Raw genomic sequence first — 12865 nt, forward strand, 5'->3', positions numbered from 1 at the left:
AGCAGCAGTGACGCGACGCTCGGCCCTTAGTAAAAATGGCCACTGTGAGAAGAATGGGGAGGAAAAGAAAAACAAGGTATGCAAAGAATACAAAGCTGGCAAATATCTAGAAGTATGTGTTTGTAGATTGTCATTGCTAGACATTTCTACGTGTTTTTGTTGTCATTTCAAAGATATGGGTAAAGGTCGTCCGTCCCGGCGGGTTTCTGCTAGCGCGCATGGGCGGACGGCAAGGGGTTAAATACCTTAGTGAATCTTTTGTAAGCAAGTCACATGATCTGTATCCAGATCAAGTGCTTCAGTAACTATTGAAAAATATGGGGGAGGAGCAAGTTTCAAACTTGTGATGCGTCATACACATGCCACTAAAGTGTTGTTACCTTTGCCCTGATCTGCACAGGACCAATTCATGCTCTATGCGGTCACATGACTGATCAGTGGGGGAAAAAAAGCCAAATGTAAATAACATTATTTGAAAAACAAGCCTTTAAAAGGAGTGTTTCAACAACAACAACAAAACACTTCTTTACAATTTTCTGAGCAACTCACGTCACGTGACACATTGCACTTCATGCGGGGTGGCTCAATGATCTTTATTGACATTGAAGTACTTCATCTTTGCTCCCCTGTAATTTATGATATTCAAGTGAGCAGGATAAATACAGGAGCAATGCTCCTGTCAATAAAGAACCTTGAGCTACTCTACATGACCTGCAAGAGATTCACATGGGGAGGATTGCTGCAAATTATAGAGGAAGTTCATGGCTTCTTGATATGGAACTTGGAGCATGCAAGGACCGAGTGGCGAAGAAGAAGACGGGGGATCACTTGCTACAGGGTTGCCACTTTGCCTAGTCAAATCTGTGGAGCTGGCAGGATCACGAGGTAATTACAAATTAAAGGAGGAGATCTATGAGGCGAGTGATTTCCACTCATCCTCATAGTTAGAGCTGACCTGTGACAAAGAAGCTGTCACAGGTTGGCTCTATCGATCGGGAAGTGAGCAGAAACAGGCAGCCAAACTGCTCACTTCCCCATCGTCTCCCTACAGAGAGCAGTGACTGCCAGTCACCGCTGCCTGCAGCGATTGCCCCTCTCTGATCCTCCAGCATTGACTAGAGGAACGGCCGCGGGAGGGGGCGGGCACAGCTGGCTCTGCCTCTAGATAGGCAGAGCCAGCTGTCACTCACGCAGCTGGGTGGATCTCAACAGTAATGTCGGTATCTGTCCCGGCTGCGGCGCTTACAGTATATCGCTGGCAATAGCCCGCTATATACTGAGCTTTGGGTCAAGGGAGGATGCTAATATATGTCCTCCCGTGACCCTAAAGAGAACTATGGGGAAAAACACTTACCCCATAGTCCTCTTTTAAACATAGACTTTTAAAAGAACAGAAATACTTTCACAGCTTTAGACAAATCTGAAAGTTTGGGGTTCACCAGCAGATTAAACTAAAACCAGCATATTACAAGTGAGATAATTGCCAAAGCTACGTTTCCTGAAAATGTGATTAAACCTCATGTGTAGCTTTAGAGTTAAAAATTCAGTAGGCTATAACCCTTTGAAAAATATTAGCAAACATACATTAAGTCCCAGCAGCCAAATGAAGGGATTGCAGGAATTGAGTGAGAATCTATACTGTACTAACCTTATAAAAATTTCCATAACACTTGCGAATGTTGATCCACTTCTTTGCAAAGCGAGGGTATTTAATACGACTAACGCGGCACTGCATATTTAGGAACTTACTCATATCCCATGACCTGCAGATGCATGAAAACAAAAGTTACATATGACAGTATGATCTATAGCTGGACTTATCGCATGGTTTCGTGAATTAAAGCAGAACTCCGGGCAAAATGTTTCTTAACCTTTGCAGTGGGGCTACTTCCGCACTCCAACTGTTTAGTGCTTGTTTTTGCATAGGTGCAAAAATAACAGTTATACTCACCCGAAGCTCACAGCCAGCAGGCTCTTACAGCGCTCCCTCCAGCCTGTCTCATCCTCTGCTGCAGCGATGGTATGTCCCTTGGCATCCTCTCGCACTATACAGTGTATTGGACGTGATGATTTTATGGGACCTTAGACCACTGTTGAAGGGGGGAAGTGACGAAGAAGTGACCGGTCTAAGAGCAAGCCGGCTCTGAGGTTCAGGTGCGTATAACTTTATTTTTGCACCTAGACAAAAAGAAGCACTTAACCCTTGCAGTGCGGGGGTAGCCACACTGCAAGGGTTCAGAACAATTTTGCCTGGGTTTCTTCTTTAAACCTCAGCATACAATAGAACCATTTCATTAATTAAAGGAGAACTATGAGCTGAGCTGAGTGGGTTCCACTCACCCTCATAGTTCGAGCCGACGTGCGACAATTAAACTGTCACACGTCGGCTCGATAGATCGGGAGGTGAGCGAACACATACAGTCGCTCTCTTACTTCACGATCATCTCCCTGCAGAGAGTGGTGACTGTCAGTCACGGCTCCCCACAGCGATTCCCCCCTCCCCGCTCCGATCATCCAGCGTTGCCTGGAGGAACGGACGGAGGAGGGGGCGGGTTACAGCTGGCTCTGCCTCAAGATAGACAGAGCCAGATGTCACTCACGCAGCTGGGTGGAGCTCGACAGTAATGTCGGGATCCGTCTCTGGCTGCGGCGGTCCCAGTATACCGCGAGCTGTAGCTGGAGATGTACTGAGCTTTGGGAGGACGCTAGTAACCATAATTATAATACTCATGACAATAGGGATAAAAGAGCCGCAATGCTAAAAATCTTACCCATCAGTCAGTATAGCATATTTGTACTTCGTGCCCAGCTCTTTTTGTCTCATCCAATCCACAACACTTTGAAGAACAACAGGAAATGTATCCGATTGGTCTATAATATCCTGTAGATTGAAAGCAACATCAACTAATGAGTCATACTGCAGTTCAATAATATGGCAATACATATATGTACAGTCGTGTGAAAAACAAAGTACACCCTCCTTGAATATTATGGTTTTAAAAATCAGGACATAATAAAAACGATCTGGTCCTTACATTAGGAAAATACAACCTCAGAGGAGCAACACCACATGACATATAACACCGTGTCATCATTTATTTTTCAAACAAACTCAAAATGGAGAAGCCATGTGTACAAAAATTAGAGAAGTCCCGATACCAGGCATTTTCATTGCTTGGTATCTTGTACTCGTGAAAATGCCCCGAATCTAAAGGTTGATATCTGCCCTTTACATTTTTAAATAAGAGTGGCTGCCTGAGGTCCGGTGCTTGCTGGGGACCTCAGGGGGCTGTTTTTGACAGTGCTGATCCGGCCACACATCGCCTCCTCCTGCTTCCGGAGCCGGCACAGGACAGCCCCACACCCACTTACCCGTTCAGCCCGGCACCCATCTTCAGAGCCCCATGGGACACCTAACACAGCCCTGTTTAATTGCTGTATAATCATGGATTGATGGGATCTTTAGTCCTCTATTGCTGGTTGCCATTCTCCATTGTAAATAATCATGGATTGAGTTACAGTTCTTTATAATTATAAAGAAACCGCCCTATAATAATTCTGTATTGATTTACAAAAAAAGTCACATGTCCCTTTAAATAAAAAGTATCGGTAATTGGTACCTGAGGAAAGTACTTGGTCTTGAAAAAAAATGGTATCGGGACATCCCTAGTAAAAATCTAAGTACACCCTCACTGCTTCCATAGAAATTAAGAGGCTAAGTAGCACCCAGGGCTACTAATCAAAGCCCTAGATTAACTGATCAGCAGAAATGTGTGACCATCTCTATAAAGCTCAAGTTTTAGCAGTTTGCTGGTCTGGAGCATTTAGGCGTGTGTTAACACAATGCCTAGGAGGCAAGGCATCAGCAATAATCTTAGTAACGTGGTTATCAGGAATGTCCTGATGCTTAAAACCATATAATTCAAAGAGGGTGTACTGTGTACACACACAAACAATATACATATTTATTAGAGGTGCACCGAAATGAAAATATTAAACCCGAACCAAAAATTTTAAAAAAATGGCAGCCCTAAACCATAAATACAGATTTATTTTTTTAACCTTTTAAAATATTTTATTGTTTTTTATTTATTTTTATTAAATATAGAGGTGCACCGAAATGAAAATTTTAAACCAAAAATGTTAAAAAAATTATGTCAGGCCGAAAACAAAATGTAATTAATTTAATTTTTTTTTAAATTCATTTTTACTAAATATTTTTATTTTTTAACTTTACTACTGGGGGCTTCGGTGAAATATTAAGGGTCTAAATAGACCCGATATTTCCCTTTTAAAATAGAAAAAGAGATTGAAGACTGTGTCCTCAATCTCTTTTTCTGCATCCCCTATTTTAAATGAACAGAAATCCTCTATACTGAGTATTCCTCTTCATTCATACATTGTGGATATACCGTAGCATGAGTTATGTACACAATTATGAATGAACAGGAAGTGATGATGTCCTATTCATTCATAACTGATACCCCTCTCGCTGGCGGTGCGGAGAGGGGAGCTTTTTTTTTGACAGCTGACTCCTCACCCTCACGGCCGGCTCGGGCTACTGTGACAGCTTACGGCTGTCTCTGCCCCCGCACTGCTCATTCTGATCAGTCAGAGGAGGCTGAGGGGGGCGATGAGGGAGGAGAGCCCGGCCTCCTGTGACATTGCGGCTCACATCGCTCTCCTCCCCAGAACCGCCAGGCCTCCTCTGACAGTTTCTCTCCTCCACGCTGGATGCTGCGCTGTGTCAAAGGGGGAACAGAGCAGCACACAGCAAGGAGGAGGGAAACTAGAGATGCACAGCAATTTTGGCCAAAGATGGCACTTCGGCATTTTGCCAAAAGTGCCATTTACAGTCAATGTTTCGGTGGCCGACATTTTGGTGCATCCTGAATACTGTTACATACTATACATGTATACATACATTGGTCTATATGTAAATTAGTACAACATGAGTCCAACACTAAGAAATGCGTTTATTATTTCTCCCCAAAAGAACAATATAAGACCCATTCCCACTCATCTGTTTTCCTGCAATAAAACACATGCAGCACAGCATTGAAAAGCATCTTAAACAGAAATCAGATTCCTTACTATATGGCTAATTCACATCTACGCAATTCAGTTTAACACATTTTTTTATAACTAGGACAAGTATTTCTGTGCTGCAAGTTAAGCAGACCCTTTGCACAAAAATGTATGTTGTCATGCAGTTTGTGCAATTTATATGCATCTGTGACTAGGCTGGAATATTACTCCCTCACTTTCAATTTGAAATTGACCAAAAAGAAAATGCATAAAAAGATGTGACAAATCCAAAAATGCTTATGTAGGTGTGTTTGTCAATTTTGTAGAAAGACATTTTGAAGATGCTAAGTGGTTTGCCCCTTTTCAATCACAACTTTCTTTTCTTATTCAATCTCATTACCTGTGGTAAGGGACAATCGTTTGGTTAAAGGAACGGCAACTTTGGTGTTTAACTGGAACAGCACAAACCATACCATCATTTTAACACAAGAATGTCTCTAGTTTCTCTCACAATTTTACCTGCGTAATTCCAGTAAGATTAATGCAGAACTGTGAAAGTTGTGGCTTAATTTCTGGTCTCACATAGCGCTGAAAAGCATCTTCCTGGAGATGAAAAAATTAATCTGGTCAAGGATTTAAGAAAACAGACTTGTCAATGCAGCTATGAATTTACAGTAATAATACTACAAGTTTGTTATACCATGATTTAGATTACAGATATGACATGACTCCCAGAGGCAGATTTATAGGATTAGGCTATAGGATGGGATTTTTAGTTTCACCACAGCTGGAGGGCCAGAGGTTGCCTAACCCTGCTTTTAATTGGATGTAACAAGGCAATGTTCTTGCCATAAGATATGAAAGAAAGATGCAAAGTAAACCATGCCACTTTAAGAACATGATTGGTGGGTAATTAGGGTGTACATACATACATTCTTCTGCCCCACCACTGACTTCTATGACTAAAGGAGAAGTAAAGGGAGAGTCAAATGTATTCTTTCGATTACTTAGAGCCAGTGTGTGACACTGCAGGTGTCACATGCCGGGCTTTTTAGATCGAGAGCTGAGCAACCAAAAATTGCTGATCTCTCATCTTCTCCCTGCAGAGAGCCATGACTGTTAGCCACAGCTACCCACAGGGATTTCCCCCTCCTCTCTCTCTGTTTCTACAGCGCTCTTTGGAGGGACAGGCAGGGGAGGGGGCGGGCACAGCTGGCTCTATAGGGGCAGAGCCAGCTGTCAATCAGGCAGCTGGGTGGATCCCGACAATATCGGGATACTTCCCAGCTGCAGTGTGGCTCTGCTCTGTTAGGATATAGCGGGCAGTAACCCACTATTTGCTGAGGTTGGGTCACAGGAGGACATTGAATGTCCTTCTGTGACCCAAAAGAGAACTAAAGACAAAAAAAAGGTTTGGCTTTAGTTCTCTTTGAAGCCCTTTTTGGGTAGAGGAGAGGCTAGGGTCTAGTGGTGAGGCACCAAATGAAACATGCAGCCCCATAAAATCTATTCAAGAAAAAAAAGAAGATCTAGTGGATTTCTGGCAGTGAAAGAGCTAAACTGGAAAAAAAAATGCATGCCATGTACAGAATTTAAATCTAACCTTTGAAATCTAGAAGTTAAAGGGTTAGTTTAACTTTAATGACATTTTAAAAACAAATCCATATGTATTACAACTTGAATTATACATTAAGTCACAGCTGTGAGAGAGAGTAAAGTGTGCATGCGTGGTTAGGCAAGCTGAGTTCTTGTAGCCCAGTGCCTGTTCATGTGGTGCTGGGGCTGTGCGTCCTAAGGTCGGTCTGTCCTGCCATATTGGCAGGACTGAAAGGGGGAGCCCACAGAAGAAGCAGTTTCAAAAGGTAAGAATGATATGGATTTATTTTTATTTTTTAATAAAATGTCAATAAAGGCGAAAATAACCCTTTAAAAATCACAAGGAAAAACTGTGCATTGATGCTTTTATATTTGCAATACTGATGAATAAAGCAATACTGCTGGGCAAACATAGCCTTCAGAAGAGTATTGTAGCTTGATGTGTGCTGTAAGAGCAGTATTGGTCAAGCAATATAACCTGATAGTCCATCAGATGGCTTACAGCTGTTCTACCAGGCAACTGCTGAACTGAGTGACTTCCTTGAGTTATTTGTTGAATGAGCTACCAGAGGTCTGCATACTCATAGCCTGGCATAAAGTTTCAGTGTAAGAGACTGACTTTTTGTACTGAATCTCTGCCAGCATAGAGCAGTGGAGTGAGAAGAAGAAAGAAGAAGGCATTTTAAGCCATCGCCGAACAAAAATCTGAGGTCAGTACAGGACTAAAATGAGAAAAAAAAAGCGAGACTTAATATGGGCTTTAAAGGAGAACTATGAGGCGAGTGCTTTTCACTCACCTCATAGTTCTAGCCGACCTGTGACAATGAGACTGTCACAGGTCGGCTCAGTAGATCGGGAAGTGAACGAACACATACCGGCGTTCGCTCACCTCTCGATCCTGTCACGGCTCTCTGCCGTGACAGGGGAGGGGCTGGATTCCCCCCGCCAGTGCTGACTGGCGGAACGGACGGGGGAGGCTACACTTGGCTCTGCCTCTAGATAGGCAGAGCCAGCTGTCAGTCACGTAGCTGGGCGGATCCCGGCACAATTGTCGGGATCCGCTTCAGCGTCTCAGTATACCGCGAGCTGCAGCGTCTCACGGTATACTGAGCCCAGAATGACGGGAGGACGCTCTCTTTTAATACAGTAAGCATTCTGTTCTGCTCCCACCCCAATATGTCATGTAGTTTACAAACATCATCATTTGCATCTACAATAGAGATAGCAGCTCATTATGTATAGCACACCAATGTCAGTATTACTACCTAGCGACTATTAGATACATACAAAACTTGGCAGTGTGCATTCACTGGTCGATGTTGCTGGATTTACTTATGAGTACATGCCCATGCAAAAGTAATGGCAAAATATAAAAATCTTTGGTTTTAGATAGCTATCTATAGGAGCTAGTTTTCATATAACAGGATGAGTCTACAGAATAAACGGTGAAAATATCAAGGGTATGAAAAAAGGTAGCAAGAGCCACGTATGCGAGTTACAACCAGTGCAAATAATGCAAGAAAGATTTTACATACCCTCCAGAAACTACTTTACAAACTCACCAGAAACTAGTTTAACTCACAATTTTTAAAGTCCTTGTGTTCAGCAAGACAATGGGGAACTCTATAATCTCATGGATGTAGTCTGCTGCATTAACATCTTCACAGGTGGCTTCAAAATCAATAATGCAGATATAGTCATAATATGTATCAGTCTCACTGGAGTCCTTTGACAATATGCAAGTGAGTTTTTGCTTCTTATAGTAATTCTTTAGACGTTTCCTGAGAACATCCTTCACTCCCCTATAATGAAGAGAAGAAAAAGAAAATTGATAATTATATTGTACCTCAATAGGCCTCAAAAATAGAAGAGTTGTAATCTTCTGCCTGTATTTTATACCTACAGCAGTTATTTTAGGAGGCAACTGCTTGGCTTATGTGATGCCACATGGAGACAGTTTCCTCCTAAAATAACTGCTGTAGGTATAAAATACAGGCAGAGTTTGCCGGTTTCAAACTTCATGAAGCCAAAGCTTACAAAAGGACTTTGTGAGGCTAAAATGTTTTACAGCTTAACAAAAGAGCACATACTGGGTAGCAGCAATCATCATATGGCGCCTATTATAAACTTATAATATGATTTCTTTTTGGTAATCGAGTTGCGTTAAAGGAGAACTATGGTGTCAGGGCTTTTCCCCATAGTTCTCCTAAGGGTCATGGGAGAACACAAACTAGCGTTCTCCCGTGACCCAAAGCTCAGTATACAGCTTGCGGTATACTGGGACGCCGCAGCCAGGACAGATCCTGACATTGATGTCGGGATCCACCCAGCTGCAGGGTTGACAGCTGGCTCTGCCTATCCAGAGGCAGAGCAAGCTGTGCTGGCCCATTCCGCCAGTCAGTGCTGGAGGATCGGACAGGGGAGGGGGGAATCCCTGCACGGAGCCGTTAGTGACAGTCACGGCTCTCTGCAGGGACATGATCGAGAAGTGAGCGAGTGACGGTATGTGTTCGCTCACTTACCGATCTATTGAGCTGACCTGTGACAGTTTCTCGCCTCATAATTCTCCTTTAAATCTCATGCTCACAAGAGATCATTTCATGCATTACTCAGAAGTCCATACTATGAAGGTATTAACAGATGCTACAATTTATTTACCTAGTATCCAGTTTCAGATCTACAAGCTTTGCCTTCAGCTCATCTTTGCTCATTCTGTTCACGCATCCATTTGCGATTGCAATTTCTTTGTAGACCGGGTCACTGAAGTCACTCACCCAAGATGTAGCTGAGTGATTTGCACCGTCCTCTTGCCCCTCAAGTCTGCTTTTCTGTCTGACCTACAAATAAAGTTAATATCTGATCTGTAGAAATATACATATATGCATTGCCATGTGGGCACTTTATTATGTACACCTATCTAGTAGGACCCTTTAGTCTACAGAGTAGGCTGAATTCAACAAACAAGTTGGTAGAGTCATTCATTAGGTAGTTTGGACAATACTGACTAGTTCCCATTATACAGTTGCTGATGACGGCTTCAACCACACATTCATGCTGTGAAAATATCAAATCCCATTTACAGCACATTCTCACTTTATCATTCCACTTATGTTCCCTACCCTGACACATTGCAATGTATTCTGTAATGTTTTCCCACTATACACAATCCCACAAATTTGTTTATCCTATTCTCACTAGAACATCATTTCCCTTTTTTTGTTGTTTGAAGGAAAAGCTGGTATGGTCTTCTGCTACTGTAGCCCTTCTTACAGGTTCAAAGTTATACATGCACAACATTGTTGTAAAGAGTAGTGGAATGTGAGCAGTGGGAACACATCTGGCCATTCTCCTCTGAACGTGCTCATTGACAATTTGTCCTCACCCACAGAACTGGTCACTGCCGACAGTCCCCTAACAACCAGTGGCACTGACAGTGAGCAGAGCCTGATAAGAATGCCAAAGGACTAGTTCCCCATGAAGTCTTCTCTGCTAGTGATTGACAGCAGGGGATTCCATAGCCAATAGCAGGCTGTCTTATTGTAATGGAATGCGACCACTGCCTATTGTCAATCACAAGGGAGTTGGACCTGATGGGGAAATAGTCCCTGAGCTTCCTCATTAGGCTCCACCTACTGTCAGCATCATTGGTTGCTAGGAGGCTGTTGGCTATGCAGGAAGGTAGGAGACATGGGCCCTGGAGAAGTGAGTCTCATTGCAGTTTGGACTTTAGGTTTGTAGAGGCCAACAGGATCTCTTTTTTTCCTGGATACACTTAAAAGTATATCTAAAGGCAAAACCTTTTTTCATCTTGGATACTGCACGAGTCTTAGGCCCCATTCACACCTATGCGTATTGTAATATGTGCGTCTGTCGCGCGACCGTCACGCGGTTTTTTTACCGCGATTCGCGGTAAAAAAGTCGCGCGATTCCAAAGGCTACTTGGCAGTATACAAATGGAAAACGCCCTACAAAACGGACCAATACGCAGCAAAAAACGCTCCGGGACCTTTTCATGCGTGGGCCGTTTTGTAGTGCGTTCGGGACGGGCGGAAATACGGACAGGTGGGAACGATACCATTGACTACAATGCTATTTATTTTTTTGACCGTTTTGTAGAGCGTTCATCGAGCGTAGGGCGCGCTACAAAACGGTCAGGTGTGAATGGGGCCTTAAAACAGCTGCCATGTTTTTTTTTTGCCGTGTTTCATTAAGGAGATTTGCCTATACTTCCTGCCCCTTAGACCATGGTCATGGGATCACGTGTCCCCATTGGAAGATTTCCTCTCTATTCCTGTCCAGATGGCAATTCAAATGTTTGGCTTTACTTCTCACATTCTTATCTGGTGACACTGGTGATCTGGACAACGAGAGAATGAATCTCCCTAATGGGGATACAGCAATGAAAACTTGACAGTGTCTCTAATCTCTTACCACTCTATCCAAATCTAAAAAAAAAACCAAAAAAACATTTTGCTTTTAGTTATACTTTAAAGCAGAACTCCAGGCTAAGGGTTATGTGCTCTTTTGTATAGGTGCTAAAATAAAAAAACAGTTATACCTGCCCGATCCTCTGAGCCAGCTTGCTCAGAAACTGGTCCTTCCAGCCTAGCTCCCTCTCTGCTCCTCCATTCATGTCCAATATACTGCGTATTAAACATGAGGATGCGGAGAGACATATCATGGCTGCAGCAGAAGAAGATACAGGCTGGGGGGAGCACTGTGACAGCCGGCCAGCTCCGAGGTTTGGATATGACTTTTTAATTATAGCACCTATTTGAAAATGAGCAGTTAACCCTTGCAGTGCAGGAGTAGCCCCAATGCAAGGGTTAATAAAAGTTTTGCCCAGAATTCTGCTTTAAAATGAGTCACATGTACAAGAGGGCGGCCATATCTGTACATTCCACATTCAGGCTTAGTAGTGATGCAAAGAAACTGTGGTTTATTGAGCCTTATTCTCAATGTAAACCCATCAGTCTACAAAGCTAAAAAAGACATACAAATAAAAAAATAAAATACTATAGTAGAGCAAAAAGGAAAACAATGACATGACATAACCCATACTAGAAAATGTATGCACTATGACAAAACACTACTGTCTTCTGTTCTACTGAACTAATACAGCCTTAATCAGAGCCACGGCATTACTATTGCACTAGCCTATCTCTATAGGGTAAGGGGGGGGGGGCTCTTCAGTGTGGGGAACCCTCATTGCAGCATTGTTTTCTACTTTTTAGAACAGAAACCTGGCTGACATATAAACACATGACAGGGAAATGTACCCTTCCACCGAGCTCCAAATTTTTACACAACTCCCAGGACAGATCATCCTCATCGACATGTCCCGGCTGAAGCGGTCTGTTTTCCTTCTGATCTTCCATGACAGATGTATAGATCACCACGTGCTCTCCTCTACAAGGCTTCTGTCATCACCAGCAGCTCCTGGTGGAGATATACAGTGTAAATACGGCGGGCTGTTTATAGCCTTTACATGACACAAAGAGCCAGTGATAATATGAACCCCTATAATATAGCGGCCAGATAAACTCTCTAACCACAATTCTCACACTCAGCCCTCTGCTCTTGTGCAGCCCGCTTCTTGCAGCTCAGAGACGACACTTCCTGCCTACAGGACACCGGAAATCAAACTGATAGGTTGGAAATAACACATTCCGGAAGTCTGAAACCGCCATCTTTGAGTCTGTGTAGCTTGAACTAGAGGTACTAGGAGTTGTGTGTGGCGCCCTCTGCCGTTGTTCGAAAGCTACAACTCGTCGAGAGCTCCACCTGGTGACGTCACATCCCGAAGCTTGCCAGTAGGAGATTGAGAACAGATGGCGCTAGTGCACCCGTGGTGGTGTTCTATCACAAAAGCCAGTCTATCACATTTGCCAATCTCGTCATTTGGCAAATGTGATAGATTGGCTTTTGTGACAGAACAACGGAGTTCTATCGAAAACACCAATGTTTGTGCTGTGAAGAAATGTCCAAAAACTTCCCCACACACCCTACAAGCGGTGTTAGCAGCGTAGTATATCCACTATAAATGGGAAAAGAAAAAAAAGACACTGCGCGGACGCCGAACACAACGCTATCGATAAAGTTATTTATAACAAAGAATTCAGCCACGCCTCCTTCACCGTGATTGGGTGAGGCCGCGCAGGGGAGCGGATTTTTACACAAATTTTTACACGTGTGGTGGGCGGTGTGAGCGGGGCTGGTGTACGGACGTAGGTGGGTATAT

The 12865-nt window shown here is 43.3% G+C and overlaps 1 protein-coding gene across 1 annotated transcript; it reads right to left on the reverse strand.

The window, feature by feature from the left end:
- Positions 1–1648: 1648 nt before the first annotated feature.
- ERI1 (exoribonuclease 1) lies at positions 1649–12086 on the reverse strand (the record flags this gene model as incomplete). The annotated part of the gene is made up of 6 exons (XM_018569982.1): positions 11904–12086; positions 9283–9461; positions 8207–8426; positions 5548–5631; positions 2772–2881; positions 1649–1763 (listed from the first exon to the last, which is right to left on the reverse strand). Coding segments are annotated over exons 1-6 (807 nt in total), but the record flags the coding sequence as incomplete, so codon positions are not given.
- Between the last annotated feature and the right edge of the window lie 779 nt (positions 12087–12865).

This window comes from Nanorana parkeri, unplaced genomic scaffold (genome assembly GCF_000935625.1).
Source record: "Nanorana parkeri isolate BGI_ZX_2015 unplaced genomic scaffold, ASM93562v1 scaffold1439, whole genome shotgun sequence".
NCBI lineage: Eukaryota > Metazoa > Chordata > Amphibia > Anura > Dicroglossidae > Nanorana > Nanorana parkeri.